At 43.7% G+C, this 25089-nt stretch overlaps 1 protein-coding gene across 1 annotated transcript; it reads right to left on the reverse strand.

Annotated features, from left to right (window-relative positions):
• Positions 1-582: 582 nt before the first annotated feature.
• Positions 583-25089, reverse strand: MUC13 (mucin 13, cell surface associated). The gene is made up of 12 exons (XM_042955394.1): positions 24945-25089; positions 22553-23032; positions 18555-18677; positions 17063-17169; positions 13336-13391; positions 11469-11632; positions 8932-9057; positions 8472-8604; positions 7781-7818; positions 5885-5969; positions 3433-3631; positions 583-1819 (listed from the first exon to the last, which is right to left on the reverse strand). The coding sequence occupies exons 1-11, from the start codon at positions 25087-25089 to the stop codon at positions 3433-3435; spliced, it is 1656 nt and encodes a 551-aa protein (XP_042811328.1). The 3' UTR covers positions 583-1819.

The raw sequence follows: 25089 nt of genomic DNA on the forward strand, positions 1-25089 counted from the left end.
CAAAAACAGAAATAACTATTCACAGTGGACTAACAGTCAAGTCCAGATGCTTCAGGCATGGTCTGATCAGAGCTCCAGCTCCATTCTTCCTTGGTTCTCTTAGCTCTGCCCTCCTCTACATGTTGGCTCAGCAAAACCGAAGCAGTCCGAGGCTTCATACCTTTAAGCCCTCTTTGTCAAGGGAACAAAGGATTTCTCTTCCTCCAAGCTTCCTACAAAAACTGGGGCTTTTTTCTAATTGCATCCACTTATGCCATGTGTTCACCAAATCAATCACTGGCAAGGGGGATGGGGTTCCACTGATGGGCTTGGGCAAACCAAGACCCACCCTTGGAGCCGGGGGTCAGATCGGTCCTATCCAAAATGCTTGGCTGCTTCATAATGTGAGACAAGTTAAGATGTGCATGGGGAAGCAGCTGAAAATGTCTACCGCATGATTAAAAATTACCCTGGGTAGTCTAACAGCCCCTAACAAGGACAGAAGATATCAGTCTTGTTTGTCATGTGTCACGTTTGCTATTGAAAGTGAGACTCACTGCTGTGTGCATCCCCAAACGCCCATACACAAGGAAGGACACCGCCTACCAAACACACTTTATTTGTTACCTTCACAGTTAATAGTCAAGAACAAATAATAATAACAACAAATAAAAATAACTTGCAAGGGGACCAGACATCAGACATAAACAAGAACACTATTAACAGTAAAGAAAGCCTGTACTGGGCGTGGCTCTGTGTGGGCGGGTGGCCGCTGTTGAGCCTCTGTCCCCAGGGAAGGCTGAGGCCTCCACGAAGCATCTCTGAACTCTGTATTACAAGGCTGGACACGTGGATCGGGTCACAAGCTCTCTCTTTCATCAGCAGCAGAACAGAATATCTGCAATTTCAAAGTGACTTCCAGCTCTTGCTCCTGGGGTTTTGTCTTCACTCTTGTATGTAGGCTCTGGGTCTCGGGTAGGACATAAGTGGGAGGAAATGTCCGTTCACTCATTGAGGAGGGGATCTGAGACAAAGGTGATCATGCATGCCTGCCTTCATACTCATCCTCCAGGCCCAGACTCCTGCCTCTGTTCCTTCCACTCCTGGTTACATTTTTCTTTCTCCCTGCCTCTACCCACTCCTGGCATTTCGACAACTTTAGAATGTACTCCATGGTGCACATTTCTAGTCTGGGCCTTCTAATTAACATTAAAAAGATCCTGGATTCCCAGTCACTTCTCCTCCAAAAAGCTGAGAGACAGGTCTTCTTTCTGTCTTCTTGGTATGAGACCAGGTCACAAGATCCTGGCAGGTCAAAAGTGATGAAATCCCGTATTTGAGGGCTAGAAGTAGCATCCTATTTTAACTTGTGAGAGAATAAGCCCGAGAACCTTAAAAGATGGTAGTTCTTCCCACCCCTCCCTGGGATCTCCATACCTGATGTGTAAGAGTCTCTCAGAATTAGGTCACTGATCGGTAGGTTATCACAGTAACATTCTCCCAGGTGCGAACAATCCTGGGGAGCTTTCCTCTAGGTTGGACATGGTTATTGTTGCCAGGAAAAACAAAAACAGAAACCTAACCATTGTACTGATTGGACAAAATCAACTGCCTTACAAGTGCGAATCGCATCTATATGCATTTAATTTCATAGGTACTTAGCAAACAAGCATTCACTACAGTCACAGCTTCCACTGAGAGAGGCTAGGTGCTGGGTGGCAGAGAAATACCAAAGGCCAGATCTTTGTGGCTGCTCACTTGTCCATTAGTCTTTCAGACACTCAAAGTAAAAGCTCGTACACTAGGTTGAGGCCATGGATGGTCCCCAGTTTTTGCCATTCTAGACAAAAAGAGAGAAAGGGAGAGGGGGAGGGAAACTCTTAGAAAGGAACTAATGCAACAACAACATATGAGAAAATTTAGATCAATAAATTATTAACAGTACTTTAATTAACATTACTTGAACAGTATTATTCAAGTTAGAATAGTCACTGGGCTAGGTTTTTATACATATTAGCTTGTTTTTTATCCTATGATATAGGCTTTATTTTGTCCATTTCATAGACGAGAAAACAAACCTAGAGAAGTCAAATAACTTGTCAAAGATCACACATCTATTAACAAAAGATTCAAGGCATCAAACTCAGGTCTGACTCTAAATCCCATGCTTATTCTACCTCTAAAGGATTCTCTTTAGAGATTATGCTTAAAGTAAAGGCTCCCTGCATAAGGAGGAAAGGGGGTTTTACTGAGTTTGCTGGTTAGGGTTCACCTTGGTGGGAGGGCAGCAGACACTCCCATAGGATGCTCGTTCTTGGCTAGACCACGTGTCTGACCCACCATGGCACCTTCTTGTACAAGTCAACTGCTTGCACATACATTTACCGTTCAGACTTCCATGACTAAAGAAAACTTTATGTGCAAAACAAATCATGGGATTTCAAAATAGAGATAAGCCAAGTTTTCCCAGAATGTCCCTAGAACATTAGGATCCTTGGAGGCAGTGTGCTCACCTGGGCAGTCTGTAGAAGTGTAATGTGCACAGAGAATGCGGAGCCTATGCTCCCCTTCCTCAGCCCCCTCTGCCATCCTCCCGTGTCCTCCTCTTGCTTTATCCTCTTTATAATCTACTCTTCTGGGTAGGCCTCACTCACACCCCTCCCTCTTTCCCTTCCTCCCCTATTCTTCATCTTTTAAGAACTCATTTCTCTCCTTGCTGCTCTTCCTTACCTCTCTCTTCTCTGGCCCCCTTTTCCCCTTCCTTCCTTCCTTCCTTCCTTCCTTCCTTCCTTCCTTCCTTCCTTCCAGCTCAGGCCCCTAGTCCCCTTTCCCCATAAAAGTGGCCTCTTACAGTTTTCTTCAGATCACACTAAACAATGCCAGCATGATTATCCAATACAAATCTAATGAATACAAGCTATGCGCCTTGAAAATCCTCCCAAGGGAAATAAAGCATCACCAGCCTAACTTGCCTTATCTCTCTAGAAATTGATTGGGTTATGCCTTGAAGTCTGGGGAGAGGAAAGGAGAAATTTGCCTTTATATGGGCAGGCTGGAAGGAATCCACAGAACCATGTTTTCATCCAACACTTCTTCCCAGGCCTGACCTCGGTCCTAGGCCCTTAAACAGCCTAGGAATTTTCATCACAAAGACTGAAGTCATATCTGTAGAAGTTTGTAATTTAAAGGGACCTTGAGGACATCTAAATTGTTTTTATAGCTGAGGAAATAGAAGGCCAGGGAAATTAAGTGATGTGTCTAAAGTTACATAGATGGTCAGTGTTAGGGACCAAGTGGTGACTGTTTAACAATAGGAGGGAACATCCTCTAACCTTTCTCTTTTGATTAGAAAATAAACACAAAAAAAGACGGCAAGGCAGCCAGGACTTGAAGATACAATAGCCCAGTGCCTGCTCTGTCCTGGGCATTTTACTCAAAAGCCAGCTGACTCACCTAGTAGTCGGGGCGAGGCATACTTCTCTGGTTTGCATAGGGATTGTGTAGCTGACTGGGGACGTTCGTCCTGATTTTAGGGAAGATACTCCCGTCTGCTCCTAGATTGCTGAAGCCTGTAGTCTGCTTCAGTCTCAGATTTTGAAAGTCGTTCTCAATCAAGTTCTGTTCTTCAATATTCTTGTTTTTGTTCTTTGACCTATAAATGGTAACAAGAATTAGTAGGATCTGACAATGGCAGAAAGTTCCTTGAAGCAGACATTAATATCCTTTTTTAAAAATATTTTAAAATTTTGAAATAATTTCCAATTTACATATAAGGTACAAAACAAAAAATACATGCAGCTTCCATATGTCCATCACCCAGATTCCCCAATTTGTTAACATGTCTGAACCATTTAAGAATAAGTTCTTAGGTGCCCCAGGACCCATGATACCTCATTACTCCCTACGTTTTAGGACAATCTCCTCGTAAACTCTCTGTAACCATCAAAACCAGAACATTAACACTGGTCCAACAGTGTCATGTAATTCGGTTGGTCTCATGGAAATCTTGCTAATAATGTTACTATTCTTAAGGTACTTTTGAATCATATATGGAAACAATCATAGAGGTCAAAGAGAAAAGCTGATTGGTGGCACCATTTTTCATTCAAGCAAAGTCAATGTGTGTGGAAGCACCTAGGTGAACAAAAGAAGTTCGAGGTATAAAGGTCTTACAAGGAGAAAAAGGCATTTCCCAGGTTCTTCTGTGACCCCCTCAAGGACCTCAAGTGGAAGCATTCAAAGTCAAGGATACACACTTGCAGGTGAGGGAGGTACCTGCCCCGGATGAACTCTGTTTCCCACACACAGACCTGCCCCTGCAGTGCCCGGATGCCACAGTGCGGAGTGCATTGGTTGCATCTCTGATGCCCACGGGACACTCCCGGGGTGACAGTCATCCACCGGAAATGTCATAAGGGAAGACCCACTCACCCTGTGGACCCTGGTGGCCATCCCAGCCTACAACAGAATTGCCTTCTTTTGAGAGCACTCCTGTCTAAGGTGCCTGAGGAGAGACTTCCTTCCCTTTGAAATGGGCAAGAAATTATAATTCTTGATGTGTTCCCAAGAATCATGAATGTGAGGCTGAACTAGGAGCAAACCTGGCTCTGTAGCAGGAAGGAGGAACTGAGAAACATAGCTGTCACGGGGTCACAAGTTTCCACAAACAGGCCTGAGGACACTGGACACCCAAGACAGTTAGCCATCCTCCTAGGAAAGGAGGAGACAGCCTTGGTCCAGAACAGAATGTTCTAGCCATCTTCCTAGAAAAGGGAAATTCACATTCCCATTTCCCAGCTTTGCATCCTTATGATAAAGGCTCTAGAGGAAAGAGTTAATATCAAACTGGAATAAAAAAAAAAGAGAGAGAGAAGAAGAAACAAAATCTATTTATCCTCTCACATTATAGTGCAAAAATACCTATTTTGCCAAAATATAAGATATGAGCTAAATGTTACAAACAAGTAGCTTTGTTTTTGCCAAAGTGCACCCGCACTTGGCACATTTAGAAGGGGAACAGAGATAATAGTGTTCTCTCTCCCTGTTAATGGAGGGAACTTTATCGAAATATTTGTCGAATAAATGAAAAGACTCGACCCAAGTTCTTAGGAAGGGCACTTAAGGCACCAGGCTGCCAAGTGGCTCTACTGACATTGATGTGAGAACCGCTGCTGCAGGGGTCTGGGCCAGTCCTTGCTGAGAACAGCACTTGACAACACCAGTGGGGTTGAAAACTGCTAACAAAGGGTTTCGGTGACATCAGAAAATAGTTGCTATGTCACATTACGTGCTAAAAAATAAATAAATAAACCTTAACCATATATGTTTTAAAACACAAAGGATACAGGGGGCCTGGGTAGCTCAGTCGGCTGAGCGTCCAACTCTTGATTTCAGCTCAGGTCATGGTCTCATTGTTCGTGGAGTTTGAACTCCACGTCCGACTCTGCACTGACAGTGGGGAGCCTGCTTGGGTTTCTCTCTCTGCCCCTGCCTCCACTTGCTCTCTCTCCCTCTCCCTCTCTCAAAAATAAATAAATAAAAATTTTAAAAAGGAATAAAAAAAAACCCACAAAGGATACAAAATTATGTCTATAATATCATTGAAAAAGAAAAACAATCTGGAAAGATATATGCCAAAATGTCAGTTGCCTCAGGGTGGTCAATTTTGTGAATGATTTTTTAATTGTGCTCCTTTACACATTTTTCTGTTTTCTTCAGTGATCACGTATGGTTTATATAAGCCAAAGAAAATTAAGGTAAGAAAAAAAGCCAACACGCCCACAGTATTAAAGAGGCCTCGCCTTATTTCCCTTCTCTTGCCGCGGGAAGGCTGGGTATGTTTAGAACCTCGAGCATGATGTTGGTGGTGCTGTGCCCTAGGGAAAGGGACCTGTCCACTCCGTACCTCACTGAGAAGATCAATGCAATCACCAGGCCAAGAACGAGGATGCCAGCGATGCTGCCCACAATAGTTAGGATCAGCTGAAATTCTGAAAAGGAAGAGCAAAGAGTAGGCACAACCTCCCATGAGCAGCCCCCCACTGTCTACTGCAAAGGTACATGTGTTCCCAGTGGTCCCTGACTGTGAAGACAATCAGGCTCTGGTCCCTGACCCCACCAGGGGCAGCTTGGGTGGCAGGTTGGGTGGGAGACTCATCTCCTTTAGCACCTCCCCCACAACTGTGTTTTCCGAACCCAATCAGGAGAGGATGCCTTTCCAGATAAAAAAAGACCAAAAACCTAAAGGAGGCCATGGTCAGTGGCAGGGCCTTCCTAGACTTTGTAGGAGTGGAGATCTCAACTGAGGTCCACATCCTGGCCTCACCTCTGCTGCCTTTTCCTGCCCACCATATCTGGCCTTGTTGATAAGCAGGGAGAACTAGACCGGACTTAAATTTCTCACTAATAGAGGCTTAATACAATCAGCAAGGGGAGAGTTCATTACAGCCCATTCTCTTCCTCTAGAGCTGCTCTGGCTAGCACCATCGAGCACTACAAATGTGGCTACGAGATGGCCTGTGAGTATAACACCCACAGCAGATTTCAAATACACGGTATGAAAACAAGTAAAATTTCTCATTAATAACACTTATATTGATCACATGTTAAAAAATGATATTTGTGATATATTGAGTGAAATAAAATGTTATTAAAATAATTTTATTTATGTATCTTTTAAAAATTGACTTGGGGCACCCAGGTGGCTCAGTTGGTTAAGTGCCTGACTTCAGCTCAGGTCAGGATCTCATGGTTGGTAGGTTCGAGCCCCACGTTGGGCTCTGTGCTGACAGCTCAGAACCTGGAGCCTGGTTCAGATTCTGCGTCTCCCTCTCTCTCTGTTCCTCCCCCACTCACTTTCTGCTTCTTTCTCTCTCAAATATAAATAAGATATTAAAAGTTTTTTTAATTTACTTAGAATTTTTTAAATTTGAAGTTAAATATGGAGCTCACATTACATTCCTATTGGACAGTGCTATTCTAGAACCCTTTCTCTCTGTCTGCTTTGTGACTGCCATATATGCCACCTCCAACTTGGATTCATGGGGGCACAGACCACTCTGGAAATGACCTCAGAGGTCATTTGGTCCAAAACTCTCATTTTGTAGGTGCAGATGCTAAAAGCCCAGAAGGAAGAAATGACTTAGCAAATACAGCCTTGCAACCAAATATAGTAGAAATTGAGAGCATTTTTCATCATGAATTTTGTGGCTCACTGGGAGGCCACAGTCATGTTTCCTTCATCTTGGATCATTGGTCTTTAGTTTGTGAGGTAAGATTTAAAATATAATTAAAAATATAAAGTTAGTATTGTCCTAGACTGGTGGCAGTGGGATGTGGGAGAGAACAAAGCATCTGAACTTGCAACAACACACCGCAAGCTAGTAAGTGGCTCTGGAACAAAAAGATTTGAGTATCTCAATGTCTGGGTTTTAGTTCTGCTCTCCCACGATCACAGACATTTTTGGAACATACTGGTCTTTTACCCTTACTAGTAACAGAAAATGCATATTTCAGCCGATGTACAGAATGAACAGAATGTTTGGACGCCCTCCTCTGGTCCGGCCAAGTGCAGAGGCGCCAGCCTCCCTCGTGGGCTGGGTTCTGTTATTTCCTACAGCTGAGGTGCTGCTGCTCATGACCTAAGGGCAGGAATGGGATGGCATGACCCAGAAGACCAACTGGAGGCAGAGTTTCTCACTCTTTATGAAGGGAGCCAGAGACTTTGGAGTCCTGGGCAGAATTTTGAATGTGCTCCATATTTCTCAGATGATTACTAACAAAGCAAAACTTTTATACTCACGGTCTTTACAGTTGACTCCGTTGTAGCCAAAGGCACACCTAAAATACAATAACGGAAACCATGGTACAGAGTCTCCATGGGGAGCATGTCAGACTTTCCGCCCAGCCTCCAGTCTTCCTTTCCATCTTCCTTTCATTCTCCCCCCTCCTTCTCCTCTTCCTCTTTTCTGCCTTACGCTTCCATTCTTCTGGGTGAGCACCTTCCATGGAGCTCTGGAAGGCTGAAGAGGGTACACAATTCCCAGTGGCCCCATTTCCTACTGACTGAACACTCCATCCTCTGGGCTCCAGAAAGATTCGGCAATTCAGGCTACGCTGAACCCTAGAGGCATGGAGCACTGTGGGTTCCCCTTGGCTGCGAGGCCACATGTCCCTGCCACTTATCTGCTGCCCTGTGAGCTGGGGCTTGTTATTTACATTCTCTGAGCTTCACTTTCCTCACCTGCAAATGGGGAACAAATCCATTCCCGACAGCATTGTTTGGGAGACATATTACCTAGCATGGTTCCCAGCGCACAGAGAATGTTCAAAAACCATTGATGATGATGACAGTGATAGGATCATGCTCTTATCTTACCAACTTATGGAAGCATTCCAACATCCTGACCCTAAACCCACGCATATGTCTACAAGTTCTATCCTTTTTGGCTAGTTCAAGCTATGGCAAGATGAAAAAGAGTGGTTTCTCTTACTCTCGACAGATTCCATGATCATCTTCCTCGTAGCCTGAGAGGCACACGCATTCGGGGCTCCCACTGTTCTTGTTCAGTAAGCATTGCTTATTATGGTCTGCATTGCAGGTGTCAGGACACTTTGGAGCAGAGGCTTCAAAACAGAATTTCTGGGTGATTTTCAGAAACAACGCCTTCAACCCCCAAGTGATATGTCACAGAACACAATTTTTCACATTGCTTTTTCTGGGTCAGGTGAGGTGCTCCCTGGCTGTGCACATGACACGCTCCCTGTGAAGCTGCACATGGGCTTCCTCACCAGCTCGGAGCCAAGGCCTCAGTCCAGGCCCATGTGGCTAAAGCCCAAATGCACACCCCTGAGACACATGGACACTTGAGCAGTAAAGCTTGTATTTTGCAAATGCAAAAGGAGAGAAGGTGGGAGTTGTGAAGAAATTTCACAAGCAGGTAGAACACTCACCAACACACACAGCGATCTGGGGGTTAGGTCTTTCCATCCCCGGCTTGCATTTACACAGCAAACCGTTGTCACATTTGTCTTGCTGGTTTTCCTTTTCACAACCATAATAATCACACAGGCTTTGAACTGAGAGGGACAAACAATTCAAGAATACAGTCAGAAAGACAATATGAATAAAGTAACTTGTGAAAGCATTTTACTCCATTGCTATACACACCTTTCTATACAGTTTGGGATTTAACAAAAGGAAATCTGGGATATTGAAATCCAACTCCCTGATTTTCCCTTCTATGACCATGTCCTTATAGTATTCAATTCAAATTAATTCAATAGAAGGTAGTACAATTATGTTCAAGGGCAAGATCTCTTTTTCACTTAGTTCTATGCTGGGATCCACAAGGGACACAGTAGTTATATAACTTTTGGGCCCCATCTTTGTGGAGTTACATGTCTGAGCCCACAGAAAGTCCCCCCAGTCAACTCACGGTCCAGACTTTAAGTACAATGGGAATTCAGAGGCTCAACTAGCTAAAGACAACCTTATGAAGGTTCTAGGAGGTGGGCTAAGTCTTGAAGGATAGGGAAGATTTGAGCAGTCAAAGGAGAGGCAGTCTGTCAAGTGGAGAAAAGTAGGCATGAAAAGCAGCAAAGGACTCTTGTCAGGGAGTAGTGAAGTTGTCCTTGGGCGGGGGAGAGGTGGTGTGTCGAGGTGGGAGAGAGATGAGAATTCTTGGCCCTGCCATTTACTGGCTATGAGCTGTCTGTTCGGTTTTTTGATTTTTGGTGGATCCAGGTGTCCTCTATCTATAAAACGGGGCTAATAATTCTTGTTTCACATGATTATTGTGAGAATTGAATGATGTCAATGCAAGTGCCACACCAGGAACCTCAACAAATAATCATGCTTTTGTTCAGTCACATGTACAGCAGAGTTTGAATGCCAGGCTAAGGATGCTGACTTTTATCCCACAAGCCTGGGAATCCATTGGTAGATTCTGAGCAGAAGCATGGCATGAGAATGCATTCTTTTAAGAATGTTAGTCTAGAAGCATGTTGAAAGACATTAGGGATAAAAAAAATGAATCTGAGAATAGAGTAAGGGGCAAACATAGGAGCAGGTAAAACAGAAAGTAGTTATTCTCTTCTAAACATCCCACACCTGTAACTAACCTTCCTTCATCACCTGCCATTTGAAAAGGCCGACTAGGGGCACCTGCATGGCTCAGTCAATTAAGTGTCCAACTCTTGATTTCAGCTCAGGTCATGATCTCATGGTTTGTGAGTTTGAGCCCTGCATCAGGCTCTGCACTGACAGCACAGAGCCTGCCCAGGATTCTCTCTCCCTCTCTCTTTATCCCTCCTCCACTTTTTCTCTCAAAATAAATAAACTTAAAAAAATAAACAAAAAATAAAAAGAAATAGACATATGGTTTGCACAGGAAATTCTCAGATGAGATTTATAAACAAAATACAGAAAGAAGGTCCCATAACCAAAGACAGAATATTAATAGTGTAATAAAATCTAGAGCCCCAAATGAGATCAAGCTTGCCACAGACAAAACCCAAACAACAAACAGGAAAACCGACAACAAAGAGCAAACGGGTAAAATAGAAAGATAGGTGAACGAATGGAGGGTCATGTGTGTATTTCATGCTATGGAGCCCACAGAAAGGCCAGGTCTGGCGGCTGTCATGTTGATGGGTGACATGAGAGAAACACAACTAGTCTTCTCCAGTCTCTTCTGCCAGGAAGGAACACTCAGTGAAGAGTTGAATGCACATTGCCAAGAGGCACCAAGGAGAAGGTATGGTGCAGAGGGGCCTCCATTGTTTCAGGTAGAAGGTAAGTGCTTTACCCCAGATCATTTACGTTCCAGATCCTGAGAGAACAGTGAGAATCTGGGTGAAATCTCGAAGAAAGTGGAAAGGTGCTGGAAAGCTATACACGAACAGGATTTGTGTATTTCCAAAAAGAGAAAACAGTTTTGCAAACTAGGCCATAAAGGTTACATTCATTAAAAAGCAAAAATTTAAGAGACTCAAGGAGAAGTTTCAGCAGGAGCAAAAAGAAGGATGAGAGAGGCCAGGAGGGGAATTATGGCCTTACAACAAATAAATGGTTGCTGTTTCAGGACGCTAAGGTTGGGGTGGTTTGTGACACAGCAAAAGTGAATTGTTCCAGCTGTGCTAGGGGCTTGCGTGTCAGCCTAAAGGGGAAACAGAGTAAGGAAGGCTTTCTATGATCATTTGGAAGCTACAAGTTGGTATAAAGCGTTCTTGTTTCTCCTTTCTTTATCTTTTCCTGTCCAGAGACCATCTGTTCACGACTGCCTTCCAAAGAGAGGAGCAAAGTGGTCAGAGTGATAAGTAGAGCCAGTGAGGGATGAGAGGGAAGAAGAATGACTAATTAACAGGCATTGGGCCCATCAGTGGATTCAATTCTCCTGCTTTTCTTGCCCTCTTCTCACATGTAATGGAAATGTTTTCAAAAAGGGAGGTTTTTAGGTAAACTTCGAATAAAATTACTGAATACTTACTAATATATCCTGTAATGTCATCCTTGTTGTTTTCAATTGCTTTCTGAATGGATTCAGACACGGTCACCTCATCTTCTTTTGTAGTTCGTGTGAAAATGTTTACGACTTCTACAGAGACATCCTTATCACCAGCACGTGTTTCCGATCTTGCTGAAGGAGAGGTCCTAAAAATGAAATGAATCCATCACTTGATGAACTGAACTGAAGAATTGACAGATTGATCTTCAAACCTCCTGGACTCCCCAGTCTCTCAGCTCCAGCCCTGAGCCACTGTCTTATATCCACAACTGGGGCCCAAACATGAAGGCCTGGCCTTGTAGTATGCTAGCAATTTAGAGGCCTGGAGCTCTCTCTCTCTTCCATGTGCGCTCAGAGGAAATCTATGGCTAAAACGATGCCCTATTGGAGGATATTGAGAAAAATTGTGGACAATCCGTTTTAGGTGCTAAAAGCCTGAAACTGACCAGAACAAGAACAAGTAACATCTGAAATAGTAAGTTGTCACTTTCTGTAGAAAATCAAGAGTAGGTCTTAGAGCACCTGTGTGGCTCAGTCGGTTAAGCATCTGGCTTTGGCTCAGGTCATGATCTCCTGATTCCTGAGTTTGAGCCCCACATCGGGCTCTCTGCTGTCAGCATGGAACCCACTGTGGGTCCAGTCTCACTCTCTCTGCCTCTCTCCCCTGCTCGCTCGCGCGCTCTCTCTCTCTCTCAAAAATAAATAAACATTAAAAAAACAAATTAAAGAAAAGAGTAGGTTTCTTGCTGAGCTGGCAAACCTCACTTATACTTTAAGGGAGACAGAAGGGTGTGAATGTGCATTCCTCTCTTGCACAGAGAGTGCAGTAATCAACCACACTGAGTCTGGGTCATTCCCCAGAGGGCCAGGGAGGTCAGCAGGCAGATTCAGCTCAGACACTGAACGAAGGAGGGTGGGGCTACAGGGAACATGAGCACAGAACACCACATCAGATCCCCTGATTGTGAGTGCCTGCTGTGAGCAAGACATTGCATGGTCTGTCTCCACTGGGTGCTGCAGTTTGGAGCCCCAAGAACCTCTGTGTCAAATTCTAATTCTTCCACTGTCCAAGAGGAATCGAGTGATACAATCACTAAAAGGGGTGGGGGAAAGGACTTTCAAAAAGTCCTTCCCTCTCCAGCCTGTGGCTGTGTGTGTGTGTGTGTGTGTGTGTGTGTGTGTGTTTTAAGCAGGCTTCACACCCAAGCACAGGACCCAACATGGGGCTTGAACTCACAACTCTCACATCAAGACCTGAGCTGAGGTCAGGAGTCAGACACTCAACCGACAGAGCCACGCAGGTGCACCATTGGCTATGTGTTTTTTAAGATTCATGCTATATTTTTCCTGTTCTTTTTTTCTTCTAGACTCCATTTTGACTTCTGAATAAATATCAGAAGGTTGAAAACATAGCCAACCTACTTAGGAAATGTTTACAGCCATATTAATTCCTCAGAACAATTGAGAAAATCCAAACTCAAATGGTCACCGCAAAAGGGAGTCCGAAAAGCAAAATGGGATTCAGATTCTAATTTAAAATTCCCTCCCGTGATTAATTCATGATAGGATTTGGAGGTGACGATGGAACAGACAGGGCAGTGAGAAAGGGGTATTTGATACAAGTCCTTTATCAGGTGAAAAATGACCAGAAATCTATAGAATAATTTTGCAGTAGGGCTAGGAAGGAAAGGCTAGCCACAATTCACTCACTCAAAGAACCTACTAGCACACCCTCCAATTCAGGAGGCAAGATATTACAACGAAGGGAAAAAATGGAACCGCTGTGTATTTAGTGACAAAACAACGTGGCATATTACCTGCCTCCAAAGTCCCCCATCGATCCACTTACCTTACTTCACGAATTATAGTCTGTCCATAATCAAAACTGTTAAATGCATTCACAAACTGTGAAGGAGAAGAACAGATTTAGTAATAACCACGAAGAAGGGGGGAAATGTGATACTATATCTAGGTGTTCACAAAAACACATTTCTAACCTCTTTGGTGTAAATATACATGGTTAATCACAGCAGTTTGCTCCTTGCATGTGCTCTAACACATTTTGATAATTTTTGTTCCAAAATAGTAAGATTCTGATGTAAAGTCAGCGTTCTCCAGGAAAAAAGACAGACACCTAAAGCACCCAGCCAAATCAATGGTCATACTTTTAAAACTAAGGAGACTAACTTGTTAAGTTTGTATTTTCAAAGTCACTGTGAAGTTTTGCATATTTGTTAGACTTATCTATAAAGCATGCTTCACACACTCATCAGTCTACCCAAGGAACGCTTATTTAATTTCCCACCTTGCTGAGGCAGGATGCCAGACACAGAGGTTACAAAGACGGCAGGCTGTGCCCTGAGATCGGACAGGGGACTACACCATGAAGTTGAGACAGGTAAGCACCACGGAGCAATACGATCTACCATAGAAATCCAGAAATACTCTCTTCCAGTTGCAGAGAACCAGAGAGGGCTTCCTAAAGCAGACAAGCCTTAAAGCATTTCGGAGGCAGTGCTGGGACACAGAGAGGGGGAAGGAGCCCACACACTAATGTTCAGAAGCAGTGTGGCTCAGAAAAGAGCAGGCTGGACTGGGAAGAACACCTAAGGTCACAGTTCTCCATGTGTCAGCTTTTGTAGAACTTCTTTGGACCTCATTCTTCTCATGGGAACCCTTGCTGTAGCAGTAATTCCTACCAACAGGGCTATTATTGGTATAAAATGAGATGGAATTGATACATGACTTTGTGAGCTGGAAGGGGCTCCAGCACAAGTACATGTCACTAGGCAGAATTGTGTCATGGGACCTCAGGCAGGGGTGAAGTGGAGGGGGTGTGGGACCTCAGGCAGGGGTGAAGTGGAGGGGGGTGTGAGAGGGTCCCAATTAGAATGTAAGTTTTCTCTTTCTCATAACCTCCCCCGCCCCCACCCCATAGCACTCAACACAGGTCAATCCCCAGGAAATGTTCAACAAACACTGGCTGACTGATGACTGAATAAATTAAATGTGAAAGACATGACCTTGAACATGTCTTCCCTCCTGTGGGCCCCAGTCTCCATATTTTATTATATGAGTGTTCCACTGGGTTGGTGCAACCTTTTTATAATCCAATGACTTTTTACTATTTTTCTCCTCATGGTGACCCAATGCTTTAAAAGATCCTGGTAACCAATGTCGTTTAAAAAGATGTTAAATCATTTCTCTTTTATTCTAGTCAAATTCAAACAAATCTGATGCTCTAGTGAGTCTGGGTAGCCTTACATCCAGAATACATCCATATGCCTTTTAGTTCTTTTAAATACGAGGAATAGCTGGCATTTATGTAAACCATCAGGGGCCTGGGAGTTCACTTAGCAACAAGTTCATTGGTCATCCTCCAAGGGCCCTCTCATTCCCCTACTGACCATTGTCCACTTAATTTTCTCATGCCTATAGAAGAGATTACAAAATTAGCATCTGACATAGGAGAAAGTATCTCTGTTTTTTTGTTTTTGTTTTTTGTTTTTTTTAAATCTTCCAGGTCACCCTTTGAGGCTGTCCGGATATACACATATCAAACTGAAGGGCTGTAAGTCTGGACAAGAAGGCAGTAGCTATCCAAACAGGCCTGCTGGCCCTCTACTGCACGACACAGCCAGCAGGTGAGAAGGAGAAGAAGCAGTTTTGTGGTCAGGCAGGTCTGAGTTCAAGTCCCTACCTCCTCACTCATCAGCTGGGTGACCTTCAGTCAGTTAATTAACCTTCCTGATCCTTAACAGCCTCATCAGCAAGATAGCACCATTGTACCACCTTCTCCATTAGGTTGTTTTGGGAATTAGAAACATTACACATAAAATGCCAGGCACGTATGCAACAGGGAAACTCCACATCCCTTTGCAGACTGTCCATCTGGATCCAGCTGGATAGAAAATGGGCCCTGGGAGACATCTTGGGGCCTGAGCTGGGACTGCCCTGGCTACAAAGTCTGCTAAGAGGACCTTGAAGAAAGTCAATTATCTCTCTTTTCTTGTCTGTAAGAGCCGCAAATGAGTTCTGGCGTATCCTCTTCAGAAAAAAAACTTGCTGAAAATTATAAGAATGCTCTCTCCCCTTCGTGGTCCCTCTGAAACCATCAAGACCTGACTGAGACCAAGTCTCAAAATCGGTCTCTGAAGACCAGGGCATAGGTCTGTAGCAGGAGGGCGCTTGTGGACACTCATACCCAAAGCAAGTTTGGGGAACGTGGTGGCCACAGGGGCCACTGCTCAGTAAAGCCACCTGAGACAGTAGAGGAGTTCCCTGGAAATAGGAACACATGGATGTTGCTGTCCTCAATGCACCGGAAAATCATCCAAGTGGGAGAACTGGAATGTAGATCTAGGATTAGACGATAGGTCATGGCCAGCTGGCCCGTCGTGCACAGGCGGTATGTGCAAGGCCAAGGCCAGGAGGCTGCAGTCAGGTTTCACCCTAGCAGTGCCAGGCACCGGCTGTTTGGTCGTGAGCACTAGCTGTCTCTGTACAATCTGTAAATCATCTGGACAATAATGTTTTATGTTTTACCGTTCTACTAGCAAAACTCTTCTGTGATGAAATAATTCAGAATTGAAAGGTATGGTCTTCCATGTCTTTTTAACTTTTAAAAGTGTTTCCCCACCTAGGGTTCTAAGACATATTTACTGGCTCCTTGTTTTTTTTTTTTCTTTAAAACTAAACTTTCAGAAACACTGGTCTAACATAGATCCAGAATGGAGATTTCCACCCCTTTTCATGCTGGCACATTCACTCACAATCATCAAAATGAAATGAAGCTAAGGTTCATTTTGACTTTTTCGACAGTGGAGGGAGAAAAAGTAACAGATACTAATCTGAACAGAGTTCCTTTTCCAGGCATTAAAAAAAAGCCCGACTAGGATAGAAGTATATGCAAATTTGAGGGTAGAAAGGAAAAAAAGAAACCTTAATTTTTTTCTCTTCAATCCTACGAAAATATTTTATTTTTTATTTTTTTTCCTACGAAAATATTTTAAAACATCATTATATTTATGTGTCCATTTTAAAATATTCTTTTCTTTTAATGTTTATTTTTGGGAGAGAGAGAGAGGATGCAAGTGGGGGAGGGGCAGAGAGAGAAGGAGACAGAGGATCTGAAACAGTCTTTGGACTGAAAGCAGAGAGCCCGATGTGGGGCTAGAACTCACGAATTTCGAGACCATGACCCGAGGCGAAGTCTGCCGCTTAACTGACTGAGCCACCCAGATACCCCTCCATTTAAAAATATTCTCATAGCTTCTGTATCAAAGAGTATGGTATGGTTGGAACAAGCCTCAGAGGGCCCTCTGCTGTGCTTAGTGTTAGTCATCTAGGTGCAGGATCATGGGGAGGCCTAAGCGTCCTAGCAGAAGGAGCCCGGGCAACCAGGTGCCAGGGGCTCAGGACAGTTGCTATTTACCAACCAGTAAGGGTGCATTTCACTATTTCACGGACTAATACAGCTGCACCAGTGTGTATGGACTGAATACCAGTCCTACATCCGTAAGTCATTGTTAGAATAAAGGACACTTATGCAGGAAGAAAGGTAGGAAAATACTTACAAATTCAGTAACTTTAATATGTAATTTTTGATAGGCCATAGAATTTTCATCTTCTAAACCAGACGTTTCTGATACTTTTACTGTAATTGTTCCAGGGAATAGCTTTCCTGAAATTTAAGCAGAATCTTTTTTGTAATATTTAATGTAAAAAGGGTTAATTTCCATTGTGTTTAAAACATAGATTATTCTCTAAAATTCTAAACATCATATGATGATTATTATGGGAAGTCTGGAAGTATGAAAAATGTTGCCCCAAATCTCACCCAGCCTACCACAACCATTTTTGCTTTGGTACAGTTCGCCCAGCTTTTGTTTTCCGTGCATAGTTTGCATCGTTACAATTCCATGTTTACATTGTGAGTCTTCTTTACCTATTGTCACATAATAAGCACTTTTCCAAATAATTACCTAGTCTTCATAACCATTTCATTTACTTGTATGCTTATTTATTAAAGTAGGCTCCATGCCCAATATGGGACTTGAACTCGTGACCCTGAGATCAAGAGTTGCATGCTCTCCCAACTGAGCCAACCAGGCGCCCCCCCATAACTATTGGTTTTTTTCCGATAACTATTATTTTTAAAGACTGCAAAATACTCTATGAAATATACATTATCTTCATTAATAGTCTTTATTTGTTTTAATGCTACTGACTATTTAAAAGGAAAAATAAAGTTTGCAGCAAACATCTTTATGCACAAACCTTTCTATATTTGGGATCCCTTACTTAGAGTGGATGCCTAGAAATGAGATTATTAGTGCTGAAATATGAACGTCCGTTTGGCTTTTGGGGTATCTCTAATCCCTGTGGCCAACACGGTACATTCATTTCCTGTATAATTGGTCTGCTCTGGCAGGGGGAGATATTTTTCATTCATGAAACAGAGAACAATTTCTAACTCAGGAAACAGCCTTGGACCTGCAGAGCACCCAGCTGAACTAACCAAAAAAGGGTTATGCCAGAGGTGTATTGATTTGCTCCTAAAGTCCATTTCCGGAGCCAAGAGGCTCTTAAGTCTCTAAAAATGGAGCTTTCTGTTGGGAGCAAGCAAATTCTGTGACAGAGAACTGAATCAAGGTCAGAGAGTAGGCTCTCAGGTTTGTCTTAAGTATGGCACCTTATCCTGAATTGGTGTCCCCATGTAACAGCACGACTTTGTATTTATGCAGTTGTCAGAATTTTCCAGGGGCTGCAACACTCATCATTTTGTCCTTATGGCACCGTTCCCTTTAACCAGTACAGTGAAGGGACACATCCACTCCCAGACCTTTAGGACAAGCTCACACACACCTTTGATTTGGTCCATCTCCCATCCCTCTAGTTTCCACTGAAATAAAAGCAGGAGCTTTTTCTCTACTCAGCAGGCCTTTGTTACCTATAAATCATCCTCTACCTCCACTATTCTGGAAGCTCTTTTGACATTATTTTACATTTTCCATTCCACTTTAGGTCTGAAATGCAGCTCTGCCCGGTTCATCCCTTGTAACTCACCTTCTTTGCATGTGGAAGAGTTATAGTAATATCCTAACGAACACAGGCAAAAATAGGTATCATTCAGGCTAACACATGAAGAACCGCCTTTACAGGGAGCTCCTTGGCAAGGACTGCTGGGATCTGAGATGGAGGAGAAAGAGATTAAAAATCCACAGAATGACAACAAATTACACCCAGAAACATACTTCAAAATCTTCCTGCCTCCCTCTGGGCACTTTCCATTCCTTGGTTATGTTACTCTACAGCACACCCTTAGAAGAGCTAGAAGCAAATACATATTCCCTTACATCTCAAGGGAGTTTGTTGCTGAAATTCTGGAGCCAGAGGCTTGTCAACGGTAAAGGGCAGGGGCCGGTGGGCAAGAGTGTACTTATAGAGACAGCAGTCTTCTAATTCCATCGTTGGAATCTTTGGATTGCAAGGATCCTTCAGAACCTTGATGTCTGTGCCTCTGACACTAGGCACAGACTAGGTGTTAACTAGGTGTTAATGCCTTAACACCATTTGAGAGAGAGAATCCTATTTTCTAGGAAAGTATGAATAACTGTCTTATAGGGAGGTAGAGGCAAGAAGCACCCCCCCAAGAAACTAGGTGTTCTATTTGAGTTAACAAACATAGCACACAGGTGCATGAAGAAAGGAAAAGGGACAGGAAGGGGCCCCTGCAGATTAACTCAGTGAAAATTCTCAGAGGAAGTGATGATGGCACACACTCTCCCCTGGCTTTCTGAGTGGATGACTTGAATAGTTGGTGAGAATTATATTGCAATGGTGTCCACACCATTGGGTGGTGCTCCCAGACCAGGCAGGGTACAGCCTCTTCCTCTCTCTGGAGAAGTGGTGGGATCGGGGAGTGGAGTTAGGTCAGAGGCCAAATGGTTGTCTTGGCTGGCCATTTTCTCCACCTCTGTCGAATGAAATGATTCTGAGCTTTGATTTCAGAAACAGTCAAGTGACTGATCAAAAGGTGTTAATATTCTTACAAACTTATAGGTAGAAATTGTTGATTTTTTTTAAAAAAGCTATATATAAGGTGCAATGTGTACAACATGCTTTCTTTTGTGATAAAAAGAGAGGAACATGCACAAACACACAAATGTGTACGCTCGTATTTGCACAAATTCCTCTGGAGAAAGATATGAGAAGCTGGCCACAGAAGTTGCCTCTGAGGAAGGAAACTGGGGTCTGGGTCCTAGGAGCTTAGGATAGGAGGGAGATTTAGTTTTTACTGAATATACTTTTGCCCTGTTTAAGCTTCTTTTCTTCCATAACTTTGGGCCTAATTTACTTTAAAAAAAATTTTTTTTAATGTTTATGTATTTTTGAGAGAGAGACAGAGCATGAGCGGGGTAGGGGCAGAGAGAGGGGGAGACACAGAATCCGAAGCAGGCTCCAGGCTCTGAGCTGCCAACACAGAGCCCGATGTGGGACTCAAACCCAGGAACCGAGAGATCATGACCTGAGCAGAAGTCGGATGCTCAACCAACTGAGCCACCCAGGCACCCCTACTTTTATTAAAAAAAATAGAAATTAGGGGTGCCTGGGTGGCTCAGTAAGTTAAGTGCCCAACTCTCGATTTGGGCTCAGGTCATGATCTCGGTTTGTGAGATCGAGCCCCCACATCAGGCTCTGCACTGACAGCACGAAGCCTGCTTAGGATTCTCTCTCTCCTCTCTCTCTCTGCCCCTCCGCTGCTTGCACACTCTCTCCTCTCTCTCAAAATAAATAGATAGATAGATAGTGCTGATGAGGATTTGGAGCAATGGGAACTCTCATTGGTGGGAAAGCAAGATGGTATAGCTTCTTTGGAAGACAGTTTGGTAGTTTCTTACAAAACTGAACATACCATATAATCCAGCAAGCACACTCCTTGGTATTTACCCAAAGGAGTTGAAAACATGCCCACTCAAAAACCTGCACAGGCATATTTATGGCAGCTTTATTCATAATTGCCAAAATTTGGAAGCAACCAAGATATTCTTCAGTAGGTGAATGGATAAAACTGTGCTACATTCACAGTGGAATATTATTCAGTGGAATAATATTCAAGTGGAATATTATTCAGAGTTAAAAAGAAAGGAGCTTTGAAGCCCTGAAAAGACATGAAGGAATCTTTTTTTTTTTTAATGTTTATTTATTTTTGAGAGAAAGAGTACAAGTGGGGAAGGGGCAGAGGGAAAAGGGGACAGAAAACCCCAAGCAGGCTCTGCACTGTCAGCACAGAGCCCGACGTGGAGCTCAAACCCACAAACCGGGAGATCACGACCTGAGCCAAAGTCAGATGCTTAACTGACTGAGCTACTCAGGCACCTCGGTATGAACTAATATTCTAAGTAAAATAAAAGGTGTTTTCAAAAATCCCCACATTGCAAGGATGATTTGGAAAATCCTAGGGAAGGAACGGAGCACAACCCCACTCAGGATACACCAGGCAGACAAGTCCTGGAATGCTTTCTCTCCGGCAATAAAGGACAGACTTGTCAGCCTGTTCTGTGCGACAGGAATAAAGTCACAGGATGTTGCAGCCGGAAGGGATTTTGATGGCTATTTGGTTCAGTCACACCTTATTACAGATGGGTAAGTTGAAGCCAGGAGAGAAGTGACTTGCCCCCTCCCCAGGTAGCTAGTGGAGGGGTTTTACTCTGAGGGAATGTCCGGGGAAGCAGAAATGGCTTAGAAAAGTTCTCTTTCCTGACTTCGGTAGAGCTGATTGTGCAGCTGTGACCCAGGTGGCCTAGTCTTCAGAGTGGTCCCTCCAAACATGAAGGCGGACCGGGACCCAGGTCTCAGATACAGGCTCTGTCTCCCTTTGCTTAACCAGCCAGTTCTTAGATCTATCTAGACCCTTCAAGCCTAGGTTTGAGGATTCTTTTAGACCAGGGGTTGGTAAACTATGACTCATGAGACAGATCTGGCCCGTCTTCAGTTTTTGTAAATAAAGTTTTACTGGTGTGCAGCCAGACTCATTCATTTGTGTCTGGACTGTGACCGCTTTTGTGTTAAAATGGCAGGCTGGAGTAGCTGCAACAGAAACCCTATTGTGGCCCACAAAACCGAAAATATTTGCTAGCTGGCTTTTGCTGATAAAGTTCGCTGACCCTTATTCTAATAAGACCAAACTTTGGGAAATGAGGCAAGTGGTTTCTGTTTCAATAATTTTGACTTGAGGTCAACTGCCAACTCTTCAGGACAGTATTCCTGAAACATCTGTCCTTTGGACAATGGCCCCATGTCTAGGACCATTTGAGCACTGCCGTTGTGTGGCTTTTTATTCCTCAGACTCACATTCCGTGAATTAACTCAAACTCCAAACTGTGAACAGCCACCATTGCAATGTCATACTTTCCCCCAACATTGAGTCAGGATAGCACTGACTCCTTCCTTGCGTAGATCAGGGAGACAGACCAGTGGGGCTGGAGAGACGGTGTTTATTTGGACCTTGCCTTCTCAGAGAAGCTGAAACTATTTCTTAAAATATCCTAGGGAGATGGAAGCTAGAAAAGTAGCTTTCATGATGCCCAAGTCTATAAAAATATTCCATAACTAACTTGAAGTAGGATAGGTGGAGGGCAAAGGAGAACAGAATGAAACTGTGGGTTATCTTTTAGGGTCTCTGCCATGACTACTAGTCTTTGTGACTCAGGGTTTGTTTTTTTTTAATTTTTTAATATTTATTCATTTTTGAGATAGAGAGTAGGGGAGGGGCAGAGAGAGAGGGGGCAGAGAATCAGAAGCAGGCTCTGTGCTGACAGCAGAGAGCCTGACGTGGGGCTCGAACTCACAAACCATGAGAACATGGCCAAAGTCGGATGCTTAACCGACTGAGCCACCCAGGTGCCCCTTGACTCAGAGTTTGTAATTCCAGGGGTTCATGTTCAAGGAAACCTTGGGTCTCTCTATACCCACTTTCCTCCCCCCACAGAACACACTTACCTACCATCCTCCACAATGCTAGGACTCTGCAAAGGAGCAGTCTTTAAGGAAATCGCTCTTACCTGGGGGACCAGGGCTTGGGGGTCTGATCTCAGGCGAAGTGACACTGCCAGAAGTCACTGAAGGAACAGCCTCTGAGGAATTACTTTGGGGGACTGTGATGAGGGATGATCCAGTGTCCGTCTCTGTCGTTTGTGTTTCTGGAGAAGTAACCACTGTGGTTGGCTCGTTGCTCCCAGAAGAAACGCAGCCAGGGGTAGGTGCAGTTGTTGTGTTTTCACCTGTGCTTGATTTACTTGTTGTAGACGTGACAGTGGCGTCTGTAACTGAACTCGATATAGAAACAGAGGCCACAGAGGAAGTAGGTGGAGTTTTTGTGGCAGTTGTGACAGTTGTTGTGGCAGTTGTGGCAGTTGTTGTGGTAGGTGTTGTGGCAGTTGTTGTGGTAGGTGTTGTGGCAGTTGTTGCGGCAGGTGTTGTGGCAGCAGTAATTACGTCATTTACGGTAGCGCTACTTGAAGGAGTTGTATTTTGCCCAATGGCTGGAGGAACAAAGATACCAAGTTTCAGAAGAAAGAACATTCGATATATAACGGCAGTTACTTATTCTTTAATACCAATTAGTACCCAATCATTCTTTCTTGAAAAATAAATATAGTTGACTACATTAAAAACGATATACATGGGGACACCTGGGTGGCTCAGTTGGTTGAGAGTCCAACTTTTGATTTTGGTACAGGTCGCAATCCCAGGGTTGTGAGATCGAACCCTGCATTGGGCTCCGTACAGAGCGTGAGCCCTGCTTAAGATTCTCTCTATTTCTCTTTGCCCCTCTCCCCACTCATGCACGCTCTCTCTCTCTCTCTCTCTCTTTTAAAAAAAAGTAAAGAAAATACATGACTACTTCGGTCACACACACACAAAACCCTCACAATAGATAAAATTAAAGAGAAAGAAACTGGAAAAATGTTACTGAAATATATTACAAAAAGTTAATATGTATGAAGACAAGGACCAAGAAGTAACATCATTTAGGCCTGTAGTTGCTGGACTATTAAATCCGGGTTTAATGTTCTCTAGTAGTCTTCTGTGAGGACAATTGACAATGCCAGCAGGTGGCGCTGTTACTACCTGAAAGTGGCAGTCTTTGTCTTTTTTGTCTTTTTATAGTTTAAGGCAATAGTCCCCATTTTAGGGAGGGCAGGGGAGGGGGTTTATTTAAAGAGTGATGAAATAAAAATACCTCATTACGTATGTATTAAACTTTCTCCAAAAATTGTTTCCTAGGGATGTTTACCCATTAATAATTTTAGACACATTAATTTTTTAAAGAGCAGGATGAGTAGAGATGATTTTTGCCCTAAGGGCTACGGTGATCATCAGAGTTGCCTTTTTTCCAACTCTTAGAAACCCCTGGACACATGGAACAGTAGTAAACTCTTAGTGACCCAGTGATTACTCTTCTAGAACCCTTGTCTCAAAGAACGCTGACACTGACAACCAGTTTAAAATCAAATATTAGAAGGTTTCGTGAGAAAAAGAAAAAAGAAAAAAAAGTGTAAGTGAGGAAGCAATTCCTAACCCCTCCGGTATAGAAAGACCACTGATTCCCCCACAAGGCTGTGAGCCCCTGGATGGCAGAATCTGGCTCTCCACCTTCAACAGGGCCTGGCTTAAATAGTCATTAAGTGTTGAAGAGATAAACCATTGCTCTGCCAGGAGCAAGAAAATAGTTCACCAACTGACCACCTTTTTTTTTTTTTTTTTTTTTTTTTTAAGAGTGTATTTTTAGGTAATCTCTACACCCAACGCGGGGCTCAATCCTGAGACAGAGTTGTGAGCTCCACTGACTGAGCCAGCCTGGGTGCCCCACCAGCTGGCCATCTTCACTGCTGCTCCTCCTATTCCTGCTACTCTTCTCATTTAACAAGGGCTCACTCTGAGTCAGAGAGTAACTGTGAGATTGATACACGCATCCATCTTTGATAGAAGAGCCGGCCAATACCCAGATGGGTTTAGGGATTTGCCCACAGATAAACCGTAATTCCCATGTAGAAGGAGACAAAAGACTCCTGATGCTGGAATCAGGGATTAAACCAGATCCCTGCATTGCATTACGGTCCAAATGACATTTGGGGGCCAAAGAAAAGGCTACTGTAGGGCATCAGGCCCTCGGAACCTACTGAGTTGTTCTTGTCTGGCCTGAGGAACTCTGGAGGACAAATCTCTGGCTTGCTGAACCCCACACCTTAGCCCAGAGCCCCCTTTACTTGTGCTCTGTCTTCCTTCATCGCACTGAAATGCCCTACGTCTTTGAGCAGAATGGGAGAGGAAACTTCAGCCATGAAATAGTCTGCTTTGTTGGACCTTGGAGCTAGTAGCTTAAGCCCGCTGGTTCTATCTCAGAGACAGCAAACGTGATTAAAAGAATAAAAATTGCAAAATGTTCCTTACCTGAGGCTCCAAAAAGGAGGATGAGAAGAGCGAGGTGAGGAAAGGCTTTCATTTTAGATGTTCTTGCCAGGCAATCCAAGGAGGAAATGACTTCCCTCCAACTGTCTTCAGTTTTAACCCTCTTTTGGGTACAAAGTCCAGTCAT

This window comes from Panthera leo, chromosome C2 (genome assembly GCF_018350215.1).
Source record: "Panthera leo isolate Ple1 chromosome C2, P.leo_Ple1_pat1.1, whole genome shotgun sequence".
Classification (NCBI taxonomy): Eukaryota; Metazoa; Chordata; class Mammalia; order Carnivora; family Felidae; genus Panthera; species Panthera leo.